The 21,399-nt window shown below is 39.0% G+C and overlaps 1 protein-coding gene across 1 annotated transcript in view; it reads right to left on the reverse strand.

Annotated features, from left to right (window-relative positions):
• brip1 (BRCA1 interacting helicase 1) overlaps nucleotides 1-21,399 on the reverse strand; it is a 295,612-nt gene that overhangs the window by 83,019 nt on the left and 191,194 nt on the right. Inside the window, exon 16 of the mRNA XM_072243257.1 lies at nucleotides 17,846-17,967. Within this exon, the coding sequence (XP_072099358.1) occupies nucleotides 17,846-17,967 (122 nt within the window). The remainder of the gene's footprint in view (nucleotides 1-17,845; nucleotides 17,968-21,399) is intronic.

A 21,399-nucleotide genomic window follows, 5' to 3' on the forward strand; every position in this document is an offset into this window, starting at 1 on the left:
TTCACTCAGAACTACCAATCAGAAGCAAGGGCATTTCAATCCAGTAGTCACAAGGCAATTGAGAAGTGAAATGTTACTATTGCTTGCCATCTAACAGAAATGTAAAATATTATAGGCCTTCTGCAGTGGAGCCTCAAGTGATAGATTCTGAAATCTCAGGACCGCCCCTGTCTGCCAATGGAGTAGCAGTACTTTTCTGCTGCTCTTAGTTTTCTTTCTTTCCCCCTAGTTTAAGCTTTGAATTTAAAATTTTTACTTGTTGATTCTTGAGGGGGGTCAATATGTCTATGTCTACAAGAAGTGGGAAGAATTTACCTGAACCTAGTGATAAAGGTAATGGGAAAGGAAAGGTGCAAAAGGAAAGATCTGATGAAATGCCATCGTGGGCTGAAGATATCGTTCCGACACTGAATTCAATTAAGGATCAGAATGGATCAATTAAAGACCAACTGGAAAAGAATAGTAATGAAATGAAGTCATTTCTGAGAAAACTTAAAGACCTGGAAACTCAAGTTATTTCACACAAAGAGGAATTGAAGATAACCAAGCAAAAGTTGTCTGAAGCTACAACTCATTTGGAAAGATATCAAAATAAGATTATAGACCTGGAAACTAGGTCTCCAAGAAGGAATATAAGAATTGTTGGGCTGCACGAAGGAGCTGAAGATGGAGATCTAACGGCTTACTTTGGTAAGCTTTTCCACACTTTATTTCCTAACATTCTATCAAAGCCGCCTACTATAAAAAGGGCACACAGGGCGTTTATCTCGAAATCGAAGGATTCTAGTAAACCAAGATCTGTTCTGGTTTGCTTTCATCACATTAAAATTAAAGATCAAATAATGCGACAGGCAAGAAAACAGAGAGTTTTTAGATTTATGGAATCCGAGCTCCGCTTCTACGAAGATTATCCAAGAGAGATAATGGAACAAAGATCAAAATTTGCCCTAGTAATGAAACAAGCATATGATAAAAATCTTTTCCCGTCTATGAGGTACCCGACAAGAATTAAAATTTTCCCTGCTAATTCTCCTCCTCGTACTTTTTTTGATCCAAAAGCTGCACTGGATTTTGTTCAGCCATTACCTGCCGCTTTCACCGACGCTGCTGTTGAATGATCCATCTGAAAGGCTGTTTGGCTATTTGTATTTTATTTGCATTTTGCAAAGAAGATTTATGAAGGACACTTGTATATTTCATCGAGAGACTAAATAAACAAGACTGAGTGTTGTTCTTTATTGCATATTATTGGTTTTCCTTTGGAAAGATTTATGGTTTAAGTATCTCTGTTCAAATGATCTCTGGACATTCTATGACTGAGGGAAGAAGATAAGGCGATTTGTTCCTTTAATTTAATACTTGGTAGCTAATTGGTAGTTTTTTCCTACTAATAGGGCTTTTTATATATGTTTTTCTATTTTATTATAACATTTTATAATTGAATTTAAAGCGTTTTTAGGGAATTAATATTAAACTTAAACATGGCGCTGGTTTTTCTCTCTAAGAGATAACATTATTTTGGTTCTTTCTTGTTTATTAGTTGATGGAATGTAAATACCTTTTTTTGCTGAGACTTTATTGTCTTTTTCACAAGGTCACTATTTTTTTACTAACTGGGGGGAGGGAAAGAAAACACAGACGGAGCAGTCAGCAGCTTTGAATTCTATCATAGATCGCTTGCCTCTTTCGGGTTTCTGGGTGTGGGTGGGTGGGTTTAGAGTTAGTTTTTTCCCATTGGGTGGTTCCGGAGCATGAGTGTTTTTTATTGGTTGTATTCTTCATCACCATATGCTGTCCAAACGGATTAATATAATAAGTTGGAATGTACATGGTTGGAATCATCCTATTAAACGAAGGAAGACTTAAGATTATTAACCGATTCCAACCTGATATAATTTTTGCTCAAGAGACACATATCAGGGCGAGAGAACAAAATAGATTTTTTAGATGGTGGAATGGTTTGCAATTCCACTCTACTTCTCAGAGGAAAACAAAAGGCGTGTCTATTTTCATTAAACCTAATATATTTATTCAAGAGGATATTGAATCAGATTCTAATGGTAGATTTTTAATTGTTAAAGGAACAATCTGTAACAGAAAAGTTGTTTTGGTTAATTTGTATGGTGCTAACTTAGATGATCCTTCTTTTTTTAAAAAGGTATTTGCTTTACTGCCTGACTTAAATGAATATATACTCATAATGGGTGGGGATTTTAATTGCTGTTTAAATCCTATGACTGATAAGAGCTCAACCAATCAGCGACTTCCAAATCGATCCGCGTCATTTATTAATTCCTTTTTGATTGATTTTGGGTTGATTGATTTGTGGAGGTATCTTCATCCCAACAATAGAGAATATTCTTTCTTCTCACATGTTTATAAAAAATATTCGAGGATCGATTATATTATAATCAATCCCCGCTTCTTGCCTAGTGTTAAAACTTGCGAATATGACGCTATTGCTATATCTGATCATGGGCCTCTGAGTTTGTCTTTTGAATTTGATGATGTCACTCTTGCCCGCCCACCTTGGCACATGTCTCAGACATTATTGCAAAACTCTGACTTTGTCAGTTTCATTGAAACCCAGATAAAAGAATTTTTTCTTTTTAATGATATAGGGGGTATGCCTAAATTAGTTATATGTGATACATTTAAAGTATTTTTACGTGGCCAGATTATTTCTTATTCAGCTAAACTTAAAAAACAAACTAAAGCAGAATTAGATAGAATTTCAAAACAAATTAAAGATTTAGATAATACTTATGCAATTTTCCCCAATACTGATTTATTTAAACAAAGGGTGGAACATCAATCACAATATAACCTGTTATTAACTCATCCCATTGAAGGATATTTGCTTAAGTTGAAGAGCCAATTCTATATGTCTGGAGATAAAAATAATAAACTGCTTGCATCTCAATTAAAAATGGCTGCAGCCAAAAGGCAAATCATGAAAATTCGTAGGAAAGATGGTACCTTAGCTCAGGAATATGAAGAAATTAATAAGATTTTTCAAGATTTTTATTCTGAGCTGTATAAATCTCAATGTCCGTTACAGTCCTCTAAAATGAATGCTATTTTACGAAAGATTGTTTTCCTTAAAATCTCGGCTGAGGATCAAAAAACTCTTGATGCTGAAATTACTGAAGCCGAAATTCATAAAGCTATTTTTTCAATGCAATCTGGTAGCCCCCAGGACTTGATGGCTATCCTGTAGAATTTTATAAAAAATTTGGAAAGTTACTCTCTCCGTATATGTTGGAAATGTTTAAGGATTCTTTTGTGAAAGGTGACTTACCCTCTACTTTTTATGAGGCCTCTATTTCTTTAATTCTTAAAAAAGATAAAGATCCTACTGACTGTGCTTCATATAGACCTATTTCATTACTGAATGTTGACGCTAAGATTTTGTCAAAGATAATGGCCAATTGGTTGAAGAATATTTTGGGTAAAATTATTTGTAAAGATCAAACAGGCTTTATAAAGGGTCGCTATTCCTTTTCAAATGTTCGGAGAATATTTAACATTATATATTCATCCTCTTCTAAAATTCCACAATGTGTTGTATCTTTGGATGCTGAAAAAGCATTCAACCGAGTCGAATGGAAATATTTATTCAATGTTTTAGAGAAATTTGGTTTTGGTGTTAATTTTAATAATTGGATTAAAATGATATATAAAACACCTATTGCTACTGTTGTCACTAATAATCGTAGGTCTCCTTTTATTCAGCTTTCAAGGGGGACAAGGCAAGGATGTCCATTAAGTCCTTTGTTGTTTAATTTAATATTAGAACCCCTTGCTATTGCTCTTCATGAGACTAAAAATATCCATGGGATCTTTGTGAATGAGACCATGCATAACGTCTCTCTTTATGCTGATGATTTATTGGTTTACATATCTATCCCTGATGAATCCATTCCTGCCTTGCGAAAATTATTTAATGAATTTGGAGGTTTTTCAGGATATAATATAAATTTTAGTAAAAGTGAATTGTTTCCTTTAAATGATTCTGTCTCTATATATGATAATACTCCTTTTAAAGTTTCAGACTCTTTTAGATATTTAGGTATTATAATTACTAAAAAAAAATAAGGATCTTTATAAAGCTAATTTTGTTCCCTTAGTAGACTCTATTAAGTATTTATTTAGTAGATGGAGTCCACTTACATTTTCACTTATTGGTCGTATTCATATAGTTAAAATGATGATTTTACTGAAATTTTTATATTTATTTCAGAATATTCCTGTTTTTTTGACTAGGAAGTTTTTTGATCAGATTGATTCTATTATTTTATCTTTTATTTGGAATAATAAAAGACCAAGAATTAGTAAATGTCATTTACAAAAATTGAAAAGGATGGAGGTCTTGCTTTGCCTAATTTTAGAATGTATTATTGGGCTGTTAATCTGCGATATATGTCTTTTTGGTTATACTGGGTTGATAAGAGTGATCGGCCAACTTGGGTAGACCTGGAACTGAAAGTTGTAAAACAGTTTTATTTAACTTCGTTATTGGGAACTCCTTCACTTATGCAACTAGGTAAAGTTGTTAATTTAAACCTATATCCTGTGATTAAGTATTCTTTACAAATTTGGCTCCAGTTCCACAATTTTTTTAATCATAAAAAATTTAAACTTTGTAGTTTAATTTACCGAAATTACTTTTTTAAGCCTTCTTTAAGTGACCCAATTTTTTTTACTTTGGAAAAATAAAGGTATTAATTCTTTTTTGGATTTATTTAAAGAAGATAGATTGATGTCCTTTGAACAATTAATTGATAACTATTTTCTTTCATACTCACACTTTCTGCAATACCTTCAAGTTAGATATTTTTTACAAAAATATTTAAGTAATTTCCCTTACATATTGGAGGCTGACCTGTTAGATACTATCATGAGTATGAATCCTTTGATTAAGGGTTCTATTGGAAGAATTTATAGTTTATTATTACAATGGGATAAGCGACCTTTATCTAAGATTAAACAGGATTGGGAAAAGGAACTTAATTTGACTTTTATGACGGAGGATTGGATGCGGATATTGACGTTGGTTAACTCTTCTTCAATTTGTGCTAGCCATTCATTGATTCAATTTAAAATTGTAAATCATTATCATTTGACAAAGGAGAGACTTTCTAAAATCTTTCCTAATGTTGATAGTCATTGTGATAGATGTAAAACTGAGATAGCTACGCTGACACATATGTTTTGGTCTTGTTCTATACTGGAACAGTTCTGGAAGTCGGTTTTCTCAACAATTTCTAAAGCACTTAAAATTAATTTACAACCTAATAAATTAACTGTGCTTTTTGGAACAGTTCCTCAAAATATTCATGGTATTTCTGTGTCTGACCAACATGTTATTGCATTTGTTACACTGATAGATAGGAGGGCCATTTTGTTGAAGTGGAAGGATACATCAGTTCCCACTTTGTCACAATGGTTCTCTCAAGTGATGCTATGTCTTAGTTTGGAGAAAATTAGAAGTCGAACCTTTGAACCTTCATTTGATTTTGAGAAAAGATGGGGCTCATTTGCTCGTTATTATCATTTGAGTTAATTGATACAATTTTTCCACAATCTAATTGTAAATTTTTTTAGTATATTTTCTTTTCTTGCTGGCGGTTTGATGTTTATTTTTAGAAGCTCTTTGTATGACGCATGGCTCCAGGGTTGTACACCTAATGGGTTCTCTTTTTTTTTCTCACTTTTCTGCTCAGTAGGTTTTTTTTTGTTATCACAAAATTTTGTTTTCAATCTTTAAGATAATGTTTTGTTTGAGGCATTGTAAGTGTTGTTACTTCGATGTACTCATGTTATTTTTCCTATATATATAATAAAAAGATTTGAAAAAAAAAAATCTGAAATCTCAAGTTTAAATGGATTTTCTAATGAACAATATTACATACCTCGGGTCCAATTTTCAGATAACTACTTACTTCATTGCAATACACCAGGGATAATCAAACTGAGGTACCATTTAAGGCTTCCAATGACCTCCTCATCTCCTCCCTCACAATAAAACAAACAGAAATTACACAAGTCACTTGGGCATTGCTTTACGTAGTCCACCAGCCATCCTATTATGCTGTATTACGCATGCTGGACTGAGAACGAGCTGATGTCAGCCTTTCATGGATCACCACAAGGAAGCACTGCTTCAGCTTCACTTCAAGAGCTAAGAAATAGTAACATCTCTAATAAAAGATACACACGGTGACCACTTTATTAAGTACAAGAGTGGAACCCAGTATGGTCTTATACACTTCAAGGTTCGATTTGTGCATTCAGAGAAGCTCTTCTGCACACCACTGTAATAACACGTGGTTGAAAAGTTACTGTCACCTTCCTGTCAGTTTGAACCAGTGTGACCATTCTCCTCTGAACTCTCTCAATAACAACCTTTTTCACCCACAGAACTGCCGCTCACTGGATCTTTTTTGTTTTCTGCACCATTCTCTGTAAACTCTACAAACCTCTGTGCATGAAAATCCCAGAAGATCAGCAGTTTCTGAGATACTCAAACCAATCCGTCTGGCACCAACAGTCATTCCATGATCAAGGTCATATTTGTAGCCCATCCTGATGTCTGGTCTGAGCAACAACTTTTGACCATGTCTGCATGCTTTTATGCATTGAGTTGCAGTCACATGATTGGCTGATTAAATATTTGCATTAACAAGTAGGTGCACAGGTGTGCCTAATGAAGTAGCTACCGAGTATATATCCCATTTACTCACATGACCAAATTAACAGGGTGAATAAAATTAATTTATTTAACCTAGTCCTGAGAGTTCACTTGGAATGGATATTAATAAAATGCAAGAGAGGAATGGATTGGCATCCAAGTTAACTAAAATTATACTGCCATCGAGTGAATATAGACACTGAAGAGTCCATGCTATAGATAATCCGTCTTCCTGGTTGAAAGTAGAAAGCATGTAGTGAGGGAATCCCACCTGGACAACAATGAAATGAAAAGCAAGTCTTAAAAAATAAAACTGGACAAAACTGCAACCAAACCAAAGAACTACACTCCTTTTCAGTCGATACGATGTGTTATTGAACAAGTAATTGAGCAATTCAAATTTATGCAGCCTTCCAACCAAACAACTTAATTAATTGCACAATAACAAATCAAACAGAAACTATTTTAATCTTGTCATTCAGGTGTTAAATAATTTAAGTTACATCTGAAAAACAAAAAATATTAATTAATAGAAGTGCTGTACACTCAAAAACATATTTTTGAAATTTGGGATCATCATTACACTTAGATAATGATAAGCTTACCTCACAAACAATTCAAATAGTTTTCTGATGGTCTGCTATAAAAAACAATCAATTCAGAATTGCAGACATATTTAACCGTACAAATGTGATAGCAATAATTTTTCATAATGACCTTTGCACTAATTTTTACAAAACAGAAGTTGGAAAACACATTTGCAATTAGTCACCGTTAAACTGAGAATAACTCTTGGCACTCTCATAGATTAAACCCTTCCAAATCCATGAGTCAGCTAACTAGTGTAATTCTATCTGAAATGATAAAGATCATAGAAGAATTACAGAAAATAGCACTTTACCAATCATATTTGAAATAAATTAAGAATTTGTTGTCCAGCTGTGTGGAAGGTTATCACATTATTTTTCTCCAAACTGTCCATATTTGACAGTGCTGAGGTAATACATAGATACTTGCAGTGAATAGTAACACAGATTGTGACATTCTGATAAATACAAAACTTTATGCTTCAAGAAATTATGATACAAATTTACCCTGCTCTCATATACTCATCTCAATCTTGGTTGCTTCCAGGAATTCTGAACAAGTGACATGATTAAAATCTAATACAACCAAAACTCTCTTATGAGCGGCAAATGCAATCTACTGTCAGCCAAGCAGAAATGAAGAAAACTCAAACAGCTTCCCTGGAGGTACATCACTGTGATATGCTTCATGCCACTGTGTCTAAGGTGAACTATAAGAGTCAATCATCGTTAAGAATACCCAAGGTGACAGCTCCAGTTTTCAATTTCTGAGCACTGTTTGATCGAAAGTAAAATCTTAAAGGTCACTGCAACTTGCTAAGGACACGATAAACAGAGAAAACAGTGAATGAACTGTCATTTTTACAGACTTATTACTTTACTTCTTTTTCCCCCTTCTACAAACTTTAAAACTGATATTTTGGAAAAATTGCAATGCATTGAGTTGACAATTGCCATTCCTCAACCAACACTGAAAGATATAATTTCATCTATAATTTTTAAAAATCAAACTGTTATGCGAGATGTTCATAAAAATAACAAGTATTGCTTCTAGAGACCCCCAAATGAAGAACCCTCAGGGAATTTCATGTTCTTAGCAAAATGAATTTCACACCAAATTTCCAAAAGTAGAAAATTTCATGAGAAAATACAGGCCTTAACTGGCTGAATTACAATTTGATTCTTCTATTATCTCTAAATATTCAAAGACATACCTTCATTACAAAAGCAAAAACAAATCTACTAGGTTTTGAAACTAACTAGGGCACTCATCTCCTAACTTCTAGACCTGGGACTCAACATCTCTTTTCACAACTAGATCCTTGACTTTCTGACCAACATACCACAATCTTTAAGGATAGGCATCAAAACTCCTGACACAGCTATGCTCAACACTGATGCCCCACAAGCTGCATCCTCAGCCCTCTATTCTGTTCCATATATTGTACACTCATAGCTGCTAGTCAGATTCTGCTCTAATTTTACAAATTTGCAGATGATAGCACCATAGTGAACTGTATTTCAAATAATGATAAGTCGAAGTATAAGAATATAGAGATCATAGCAACATGGTGTCATGACAATAACCTTTCTCCCAATGTCAGCAAAACAAAATAGCTGGTCATTGATTTCAAGAAGAGGGACAGTGCACCCATTCCCCCTCCCATCAGGCAGAAGTTATAAAAGCCTGAAAGCATGTACCGCCAGGCTCAAGGTCAGCTTCTATCCTGCTGTTAAAAGACTATTGAATGGTTCCCCAGAATAAGATGGGCTCTTGACCTCACAATCTATCTTAATATCTACCTGCACTGTATTTTCTCTAACTGAAACACTTTACTGCATTCTGTTACTGTCTTGCCTATACGACTTCACTGCACTGCTTTAATCAGTATGAATGGTAGGCAAGACACACTTTTTACTGTACTTTAGTACATATGACAATAAACCAATTTACCAAAATCTGTATATTAATAGAATATATAAATTTCACATAATCTTAAATAAATATATATCTCACAGCCAACAGATCAGAACTTCTGCCTATATGCAATTAAACATGGGAAGGCACTCGAAGATCACCATCCTCAAAAACAGCACGTAACTGACAGTAAGTGCAAGAGATAAAATTTAAATACTTGCACCCATCTTCAGTCAGAAGTGCTGTGGATTACTGATTGTTGCACTTTCTGAGATTTCAGTAAACCAAGCTTCAGCCAATTTGATTCTCCTTAAGTTATATCACCACACTGTGACATTTAAAAGCATTATCATCACCGAGAACCTGACCATTAACATCCTTCAGAGGAGGGTCAACATTGATTTAGAAATATAACTAGAACAAAGATATTCACACAATGGCTACAAGAGCAGGTCAAATTCAGTATATCCTGTGGTGAATAACCTATCTTCTAATTCACAAATCCTTTTCAACACCCACAGGGCATAAGTGTAATTAAGTATATGCATTACCTTCACCACATAAAGGGTACAGTACCATTTAATCAAAGATGGAAAATAAATACTAATTTCACCAGAGCATCAATGTCCTATAAATAAAGGAACAGAAAGTTTGTGCTTGTTCCTTCCGTTCACTATAAAAGAAGATGGAAATAATCTCAGAGTTCTATAAGCCATGTTTCACACCTGTGGCTCAAACCTCCAACAAGAAATTATGTAACACCAAAATTAGTTTGGATCAATCAATATAAAATCTTAAATAGATAGCACTATGTGGAAGAGGATAATAATTTAATTATAATAATGAATGCATTGTACGGAAAAAAATGACCCCTGCAGCATACTAATCATCCTTCTGAATTTTCATTTGGAAAAAAAAGTGAACTGTGACAATATACAAACTACAGAATAAGAAGCAAAACTCCACAATTACATTCCAAAATGGAAAAACACACTAGATACAGATAGGAAATTCAGACGTCATTATTATAACTCAACATGTACAGTAAATGGATATTGAGTGGTGGGACCTGTTAGGGAGTATTCTAGAGTTATGCGAGTATAGCAGATAGTAATTCAGTTCTAATGAATCAGTCTTCAGTTCTATTTGCCTATTGAAGTTAGAAGCACAGGCCGGCCCACATAAATATCGAGCCCCACACTGGGCCAGCAGATCTTTCCACCGAAAGTGTCTCCATAAGATGCCTGCTGCACATTATTTTGTCGAATAAAAAAGCTGCTTTGTATCTACCAGTAATATTCTCCGGCAATTTCATTCATGTAACAATACAAATCAGAGAAGCATGCAACAATAAATGTCCTAATTTATCTTTTTAAATTACAGGCAAAGAGAACAAAGGGGTGCATAATGCTAAAAAGAGAACTGCTGAAGAAGCTAAAACCAGATGTATCAGTATCATCAGCTCCTGGGCCCTCAGAGGCTCCATCTTCCTCTTACCCCTACCCTCCCCCTCCCCTCTCCACTGACACCCCTGGCCTCCCTCGCCCTCCCCCCCTCTGATCCAGGTTCTCATCCCTGCTGGGTCTTTACCATCCCCTCTGACCTTCAACCATCTGAGGCAGAGCGCTCTGTCCTCAGTAAGGGCCTCACCTTTGTCCCCTTCGCCCACACCTTAGTCCCCTTCGCCCACACCTTAGTAAGTTCTGTGTTCGCCATGACGCGAAACTCTTCTTCCACCGGCTCCATCTCCGAGCCTACTTCTTCGGCAAGGACTCTCCCACCACCACCACCGATGACCCCTTCTCCCGTCTTCAACCCTCCTCCTCTTCATGGACACCCCGCTCTGGTCTTCTGCCTGCTCTTTATTGCTAACTGCCGACGGGACATCAACCGTCTCGACTTCACCGCACTCCTTCCGAACACACTGCCCTCCACTCTAATCCTAACCTTACTATAAAACCCGCCGATAAGGGGGGTGCTGTTGTAGTCTGGCGTACTGACCACTACCTTGGCGAGGCACAGCAACAACTCGTGGATACCTCCTTTTATTTACCCCTCGATCATGACTCCACTAAGGAGCACCAGGCCATTGTCTCCCACACCATCACCGACTTTATCCGCTCAGGGGATCTCCCATCCACTGCTACAAACCTTATAGTTCCTACACCCAGCACTTCCCGTTTCTACCTCCTACCCAAGATCCATAAACCTGCCTGTCCTGGCAGACCTATTGTCTCTGCTTGCTCCTCCCCCACCGAACTCATTTCTGCATACCTCGACACGGTTTTATCTCCCCTTGTTCAATCCCTTCCTACCTATGTTCGTGACACTTCTCACGCTCTGAAACTTTTCGATGATTTTAAGTTCCCTGGCCCCCACCGCTTTATTTTCACCATGGATGTCCAGTCCCGATACACTTCCATCCTTCATTAGGAAGGTCTCAAAGCTCTCTGCTTCTTTTTGGATTCTAGACCTAACCAGCTCCCCTCTACCACCACTCTGCTCCGTCTAACGGAATTGGTCCTTACTCTTCATAATTTCTCCTTCAGCTCCTCCCACTTCCTCCAAACTAAAGGTGTAGCTGTGGGCACCCATATGGATCCTGCCTATGCCTGCCTTTTTGTTGGCTTTGTGGAACATTCTATGTTCCAAACCTATTCTGGTATCTGTCCACCACTTTTCCTTCGCTACATCGACGACTGTATTGGCGCTGCTTCCTGCACGCATGCTGAGCTCGTTAACTTCATTAACTTTGCCTCCAACTTTCACCCTGCCCTCAAGTTTACCTGGTCTATTTCCGACACCTCCCTCCCCTTTCTAGATCTTTCTGTCACTATCTCTGGAGACAGCTTATCTACTGATGTCTACTATAAGCCTACTGACTCTCACAGCTATCTGGACTATTCCTCTTCCCACCCTGTCTCTTGCAAAAATGCCATCCCCTTCTCGCAATTCCTCCGTCTCCACCGCATCTGCTCTCAGGATGAGGCTTTTCATTCCAGGACGAGGGAGATGTCCTCCTTTTTTAAAGAAAGGGGCTTCCCTTCCTCCACCACCAACTCTGCTCTCAAACGCATCTCCCCCATTTCACGCACATCTGCTCTCACTCCATCCCCCTGCCACCCCACTAGGAATAAGGTTCCCCTTGTCCTCACCTACCACCCCACCAGCCTCCAGGTCCAACATATAATTCTCCGTAACTTCCTCCACCTCCAACGGGAACCCATCACTAAGCACATCTTTCACTACCCCCCTCTCTGGTTTCCGCAGGGATCGATCTCTACGCTACTCCCTTGTCCATTCGTCCCCTCCATCCCTCCCAACCGATCTTCCTCCTGGCACTTATCCTTGTAAGCGGAACAAGTGCTACACATGCCCTTACACTTCCTCCCTCACCACCATTCAGGGCCCCAGACAGTCCTTCCAGATGAAGCGACACTTCACCTGTGAGTCGGCTGGGGTGATACACTGCACTCGATGCTCCCGATGTGGTCTTCTATATATTGGCGAGACCCGACACAGACTAGGAGATCACTTTGCTGAACACCTATGCTCTGTCTGCCAGAGAAAGCAGGATCTCCCAGTGGCCACACGTTTTAATTCTACGTCCCATTCCCATTCTGATATGTCTATCCATGGCCTCCTCTACTGTCAAGATGAAACCACACTCAGGTTGGAGGAACAACACCTTATATACCGTCTGGGTAGCCTCCAACCTGATGGCATGAACATTGACTTCTCAAACTTCCACTAATGCCCCACCTCCCCCTCGTACCCCATCTGTTTTTTATTTATATACACACATTCTTTTTCTCTCTCTCCTTTTTCTCCCTCTGTCCCTCTCACGATACCCCTTGCCCATCCTCTGGGCTTTTTTCCCCCGTCCCCCTTTTCTTTCTCCCTAGGCCTCCTGTTCCATGATCCTCTCATATCCCTTTTGCCAATTAACTGTCCAGCTCTTGGTTTCATCCCTCCCCCTCCTGTCTTCTCCTATCATTTCGGATCTTCCCCTCCCCCTTCCACTTTCAAATCTCTTACTATCTCTTCTTTCAGTTAGTCCTGATGAAGGGTCTCGGCCCAAAACACTGACTGTACCTCTTCCAATAGATGCTGCCTGGCCTGCTGCATTCACCAGCAACTTTTATCTGTGTTGCTTGAAATTCCAGCATCTGCAGATTTCCTCATGTTTGCGTGTAGCAGTATTACAGTGGAGTAAAGCGAATTACAGAGGCATGAGAGAGGAGTTGGTCAGAGTTGACTGGAAAAGAACGCTGGCAGGGGTGATGACAGAGCAGCAATGATTGGGATTTCTGCAAGCAACCTGGAAGATACAGGATATATACAACTCAAAAGGAAGAAGTATTCTAAAGGAAAGTGACACAACCATGGCTAACAAGAGAAGTCAATGCCAACATAAAAGCCAAAGAGGGGTCATATAATAGAGCAAATATTAGTGGGTAGAGGATTAGGAAGCTTTTAAAAATCAACAGAAAACAACTAAAAAAGTCATTAAAAAGGTAAAGATGGAATACGAAAGTAAGCTAGTCAATAATATTAAAAAGGATACCAAAGGTTTCCTTAGACATATAAAGTGTAAAAGAGAGGTGAGAGTGGACATTGGACTGCTGGAAAACGATGCTAGAGAGGTAGTAATGGAGGTAAAGAAAATAGTGGATGAACTGAATAAGCACTTTGCATCAGTCTTCACTGTAGAAGACACTAGCAGTATGGTGGAAGCTCCAGATGTCAGGTGGCATGAAGTGTGTGAAGTTACCATAATTAGAGAGAAGGTTCTCGGGAAACTGAAAGGTCTGAAGGTGGATGTCACCTGGACCAGATGGTACACACCCCAGAGTTCTGAAAGAGGTGGCTGAAGAGATTGTGGAGGAGAAGTAATGATCTTTCAAAAATCACTAGATTTTGGAATGGTCTGTAATGGTTCCGGAAGACAGCAAAATTGCAAATGTCACTTCACTCTTCAAGAAGGGAAAGAGGCAGAAGAAAGGAAACTACAGGCCAGTTAGTCTGATCTCAGTGGTTGAGAAGATGTTGTAGTCGATTATTAAGGATGAGGTCTCAGGGTATTTGGAAGTACTTTATAAAATAGGCTATAATCAGTTTGGTTCCCTGAAGGGAAAATCTTGCTTGACAAATCTAATAATAATCGTCGTCATGGCTATCCCTCGAGGTCGAGGATGATGGTCTTCGTTCTGTTGATCTACTTATGGGCTCTCAAGTGGCTTATGAGTCCGATCTTGTCTTTGAAAGTTCTTCTGCATTCAGGACAGGTAGTTCCAGATGGCAGATCAGGCTTTGGTTGTTGCTGCCTTTCTTTCCATTTTCTTTTCGTTTCTTCTAATTCTGCACATCTGTTGGCTTCGAAAGTTGCTGTTCCTTCTCGGATGATGACTTGCCAGAGTTTCCTGTCCTTGGCATTGGTTTCCCAATTGTTGATATTGATGTTACATTTCTTCATGTTGGCTCTTAAGACATCTTTGAATCTTTTCTGTTGTCCGCCTCTTTTACGTTTGCCTTCTTTAAGCTGGGAGTAGAAGATTTGTTTCAGCAGACGTTCGTCTTTCAGCCGAACAACATGACCGCTCCATCTTAGTTGGTTCTTGATGACGTAGGCTTCAATGCTTAGGCTTCAATGCTTGTTGTTTTTGCTTCATTTAGCACACTGACTTTGGTTCTTCTATCTTCCCAACTGATATTTAAGATGTTTCGAAGATAGCGTTGATGGAACTTTTCAAGTGCCTTCAGATGTTGTCAGTATGTTGTCCAGGTTTCTGATGCATACAGGAGCGTAACATTTGGGTGTCTGTTCGGATGTCACGGTCATGAAAGACTCTGTTTGGAGATGTCCAAAAGCTGTTCCAGCGCATTTAAGACAATGTTGGATCTCGTCATTAAGGTCGACACTGGAAGAGAGGTGACTTCCAAGATATGGAAAGTGGTCCACGTTTTCCAGGGTTGTTTCGCCAAGTTGAATTGATGGTTCTATCCAATTTGTCTCAATTGGTGACGGTTGATAGATGATCTGAGTCTTCTTGGAATTGATGGTAAGTCCAAGTTTCGTGTATGCACGGTTGAAGGCAGTCAGAATCTGTTGTAGACAGTTTTCTGAAAGAACTGCAACACTGTTGCCATCTGCATATTGGAACTCGATGAGGGAACTCGTGGATGTCTTTGTTTTGGACTTGAGACTTGGGACTTGTGTTTCAATAATAATAATAAGTACTTTGTTGATCCCAAGTGGAAATTATTTAAATCTGTTGGAATTCTTTGAAGAAATAACAAACAGGATAGATAAAGGAGAATTGATTGGTATTGTGTACCTGGATTTTCAGAAGGCCTTTGACTGGGTGCCACACATGAGGCTGCTTAACAAGCTACCAGCCCATGGTATTACATCAGATAAAGCAGTGGCTGATTAGCAGGAGCCAAAGAGTGGAAACAAAGGGAGCCTTCTCTGGCTGGCTGCTGGTGACTAGTGGCATTCCACAAGGGTCTGTGTTGGGATTGATACTTTTTACAATATATGTCAATGATTTGGATAATGAGACTGATGGCTTTGCTGCAAAGTTTGCAGACGATATGAAAATAGGTGGAGGGGCAGATAGTTTTGAGGAAGTAGAGAGGCTACAGAAGGACTTAAGGCAGATTAGGAGAATGGCCAAAGAAATGGCAGATGGAATACGGTGTCAGGAAGTGTATGGTGTCGCATTTTGGTAGAATAAATGAAAGGGTTGACTATTTTGTAAATGGAGAGAAAATACAAAAAACGGAGGTGCAAAGAGACCTGGGTCCTTGTGCAGGATTCCCTAAAGGTTAATGTGCAGGTTGAGTCTGTGGTGAGGAAGGCAAATGCTAAGTTAGCATTCATTTCAAGAGGACTAGGATATAAAAGCAAGGATGTAATATTGAGACTTTATAAAGCACTGGTGAGGCCTCACTTGGAATATTGTGAGCAGTTTTCAGCCCTTTATATGATGAAACTGGAGAGGGTTCAAAGGAGGTTCACAGAAATGATTCCAGGATTGAATGGCTTGTCATAGGAAGAGCGTTTGATGCCTCTGAGCCTGTATTCACCGGAATTCAGAAGAATGAGGGCTGTTTTCATTGAAACTCATCGAATGGTGAAAGGCCTTGATGGAGTGGATGTGAAGAGGATGTTTCTTATGATGGGAGAGTCTAAGACCTGAGGACATAGCCTCAGAATAGAGGGGCGTCATTTTAGAACGGAGATGTGGAGGAATTTCTTTAGCCAGAGAGTGAGAATCTCTGGAATTCTTTGCCACAGGAAGCTGTGGAGGAATAGGTTGATAGATTCTTGATTGGTCAGGGCACGAAGTGATACATGGAGAAGGCAAGAGATTGGGGCTGAGAGAAAAATTTGATCAGCCATAATGAAATGGAAGAACAGACTTGATGGGCCAAATGACCTAATTCTGCTCCTATATCTTATGGTCTTATGGAAATACCTGCTTGTGGCTCACATGTGATGGATCCGTTATATAAAATTATATAATTGAAATAACATTTCAATAGAGCATGTAGATATGTATCATGACTTCATGAAAGAAATCACATTAGCTTTTACATATTTTTGAAAATTATAAACCTCTGACAATCTGATGGTTTTGCAAACATTATGTTCTAATTGAAGCAACACACACAAAATGCTGGAGGAACTCAGCAGATCGGGCAGCACCTATGAAAATACATAAACAGTCAATGTTTTGCACCAAGACCCTTCCTCAGGACTGGGAAGGTGATGCCAGAGTAAAAAGGTGGGAAGGGGGAGGGGAAGGAAGATAGCTAGAAGGTGATCTGTGAAGCCAGGTGAGTGGGAAAGGTAAAGGGTTGGAGAGGAAGGAATGTGATAGGAGAGGAGAGTGGACTACAGGAGAAAGGAAGGAAGAGGGGACCCAAGGGGAGGTGATAGGCAAGTGAGAAGAGGTAAGAGGCCAGAGTGTGGAATAGAAAAAAAAAGGGGAAGGGAATTTTTTTTTAAACCAGATGAGAAATTGATATTCAGGCCATCAGGTTGGAGGCTACCCAGACTGAATATAAGGTGCACCAAGTGGAAAGGGGGAGGTAAAGAGATGTTTGGTGGTAAGATCCCTTTGGAGATGGTGAAAGTTGTGGAAGATGTGTTGGATATGGAGGCTCATGGCCTGGTAGATAAGGATGAGAGGAACTCTATCAATGTTAGGTGGCAGAAAGATGGGATGAGCACAGCGGATGAATGTAGTAATTCAAATAGAAACTATTCCATTCATCATAAAATATTAAAAATATACTAAATTATAACAGAGATTGTAATATTCATTGTAATTGCAACTTTAATGTAATTGTCTTTAATGTATGTAAGTTGCTAATTAATTTACAATGGCTTTAAGTGAAGATTGCAATTGATGTGCTTTTAGAAACTTGATTTTCTTTAAACCTCAACTTAATATTATTTCTACATAATAGTATTTTGGAGACAAATATCCAGTTGCGTAAACTTCACAATAACAAAGCTGCTAACATATTGCATGCAACTCTGTTAAAACCCACACACATTTTCTATGGGTTTTGATGTGAGTGGAAAGGTTTGAGCTGCCTTTCTTGGCTTTTTTCTTAGTTTAGATTACTTGCCTGAAGGTCTTTGACATTTGGAAAAGGAATTCCTATTGTAACTACCGCACGAGCATTATCATCAGTGAAATCAAGCCCTTCGCTGACTTTTCCCCTGCAAACAGCTACCAAGAGAGCTCCACCTAAGAACAAAAACAAAAAAAAACAACACATTTGCCAAAAAGAAGATTAAAAAGGTAAACATAAATCAACTCACAAAAGATTACCTGATGTGTATATCTAACCATTTTGACCTGGGACTAAAAGGTTCCGCAAACTTCAGCCTTTTAGGGCTTAAAGATGCAATTTAGTTTGCACTGGTTTTAGTCAATAGGAAACATTCCACAAAATGTACAGCTTGAAATATGTTTTTGTTGAAGTGTTTTCTTAACAGCCACTTACTTCTCTCACATTTGCCTACATGTAGAGTCAACTGTAAACGTGTAAACTAGCCCAAAAAATTGTTATAATTAGGATTTTTTTTCAAGCTACGTGACTCAAAACAATTTTACTACAATAGCAGGCTATGAAACCAGACAGCTGCAGCACTAATGACCTATACCTCTGGCCAAGTTGTTCCAGTACAGTAACCGTGCTGGAACCTAAAATGGAAAACTGCACAAGACAAATCCAACCTAGCTAATTCTTACTCAGACTCTGCTCTCAAATATCAGCTCTGTGATGGACAGTATTATCAAGAATGATAACAGAAACCATTACTCACCAATAACTTGCTTACTGATGCCCATTTTGGGTTTCACCAAGATCACAACTTCAGCATCTGTCTAAATGTGAACAAAAGGACTAAATTTCAGAGCTAAGATGAGAGGGACTGCCCTAAACGTCAAGAAACTATTTGACCAAATACAGCATTAATTTGAACTGAAGTTCATGAGCAAAATTAAAACATTCCAATTCATGGAACCATACTTTGCACGAAGGAAAATGTTTGCAACAGCTGGCTAAGTCCAGGATAAAACTACAGATATTCCTCCAGGGCAGTGTCCTAGGCCCAACCATCTTCAGCTGATTCATGAATGGTTTTCCTTCCATTTTAAGGTGAAGACAGTTAAGACTGACTGCATAATGTTCATTTCTTTCACAATTCAACAGAAAATTAGGAGTCCCCGCCAATATCCAGCAAGACCAAACTACCATTCAGATCAGGCTTGGACTGATATGTTACAAGTAACATGGCATTCTCCTTCAAGAGTCTAACCACCTAAGTAAATTGACATCACCATTTCCAAGCCTCCTTCAACCATTAATATTCTGTAGATTACCACTGAACAAATGTTTAAGTGGACCAGCCACATAGATACTATGGCTTCAACAGGTCAGAGGCAGAGTATCCTGCTGCAAATGACTTCACTTCTTGACAATCCGAAATCAAAACCTTGCCATCATGTACAGGGCACAAAATGGGAGTTTGAAGGATAAGAACAATTCTAAATGCACACAAGAAGTTTTATACTTGTTCCATCACCCCACTGGTTTATTTCCTCCCCTACTGGTGCACAATACCTGTAGTGTGTGTACCATCTACAAAAGACACTGCCATTGGACAACGCCAACAGCATCTACCAAATGAACAACCTCTACAACCAACAAGGGCAAGGTGCATGGAAATGTCAACATCTACATTTGCCTTCCATATCATACATCATCCTGACTTGGAAAAATACCACTAGTTTTTCTGGGACTGTGCTGCAAATTCCCCTCCAAAAACACCCTTCACAAGAAAGGCTGCAGCAGCACAAGAAGGGAGCTTATCACCATATTCTCAAGTGCAATTATGTCTGAGTAATAATTGTTGGCCTTGCTAGTGAAGCCCAGGTTTCAGATCAAATTAATAATAATAATAATAATAATTATTCATATGATTCCCCTGATTTAATAAGTTTTGAGTTGAGCTTCATCGTCCCTCACACAATTTCAAAACTGAACTGTTCCTCCAATCATAATGCATTAATTCAACAAATAACTTATCTGTAATGGGATAAGTGTTACGATGTTAATTCACCTGCCCACACCATGATGAAATATTAAACAAAACAGAAACGGGCCTTCAGCCAACTGTTCCATGCCGATAAATACTTAATAAATAAATACTTCAGATACATTTTTTTAAGATTAGATTTAGATTAGCTTTATTTGTCATTAAGTACATTGAAACATCAAAATATACAGTGAACTGTATCATTTGCGTCAACAACCAACACAGTCTGAGAATGTGCTGGGGACAGCCTGAAAGTGTCACCATGCCTCTGGAGCCAACGGAGCATGTCCACAATTTAAAAAGCTATACATCTTTAGAATACTTAATTAATGAATGAGCTTTTTTTTCCCAATTTTCTTGCCTCCTTATCAGGAACCAACTCACAAAGCATTATGATGTGGAACAGTTCCATTGTAATAGTCCATTCATTATCTTCTAAGTATCACAAAATGGAAGTTAAAAGGGCAACACACTTAAAAGTTGCTGATGAACGCAGCAGGTCAGGCAGCATCTCTAGGAAGAGGTACAGTCGACGTTTCAGGCCGAGACCCTTCGTCAGGACTAACCAAAAGAAGAGCTAGTAAGAGATTTGAAAGTGGGAGGGGGAGGGGGAGATCCGAAATGTTAGGAGAAGACAGGAGGGGGAGGGATGGAGCTAGGAACTGGACAGTTGATTGGGAAAAGGGATATGAGAGGGTCATGGGACAGGAGGCCTAGGGAGAAAGAAAGGGAGGGGGGGGAACCCAGAGGACAGGCAAGGGGTACAGTGAGAGGGACAGAGGGAGAAAAAGGAGAGAGAAAAAGAGTGTGTGTATATAAATAAATAAATAACGGATGGGGTACAAGGGGGAGGTGGGGCATTAGCGGAAGTTTGAGAAGTCAATGTTCATGCCATCAGGTTGGAGGCTACCCAGACGGAATATAAGGTGTTGTTCCTCCAACCTGAGTTTGGCTTCATCTTGACAGTAGAGGAGGCCGTGGATAGACATATCAGAACAGGAATGGGACGTGGAATTAAAATGTGTGGCCACCGGGAGATCCTGCTTTCTCTGGCAGACAAAGCGTAGGTGTTCAGCGAAACGGTCTCCCAGTCTGTGTCGGGTCTCGCCAATATATAGAAGGTTATGAGGATAAGGCAGGAACTGGATACTGATTGTGGATGATCAGCCATGATCACAGTGAATGGCGGTGGCTCGAAAGGCCAAATGGCCTACTCCTGCACCTATTGTCTATAAGGCCGCATCGGGAGCACCGGACGCAGTATTTCATCCCAGCTGACTCACAGGTGAAGTGTCGCCTCACCTGAAAGGACTGTCTGGGGCCCTGAATAGTAGTGAGAGAGGAAGTGTAAGGGCATGTGTAGCACTTGTTCCGCTTACAAGGATAAGTGCCAGGAGGGAGATCGGTGGGGAGGGATGGGGGAGGATGAATGAACAAGGGAGTCGCGTAGGGAGCGATCCCTGCGGAAAGCGGGGGGGGGGGAGGGGGAGGGAAAGATGTGCTTAGTGGTGGGATCCCATTGGAGGTGACAGAAGTTACGGAGAATTATATGTTGGACCCGGAGGCTGGTGGGGTG

The sequence above is a fragment of the Mobula birostris genome, chromosome 25 (genome assembly GCF_030028105.1).
Source record: "Mobula birostris isolate sMobBir1 chromosome 25, sMobBir1.hap1, whole genome shotgun sequence".
Classification (NCBI taxonomy): domain Eukaryota; kingdom Metazoa; phylum Chordata; class Chondrichthyes; order Myliobatiformes; family Myliobatidae; genus Mobula; species Mobula birostris.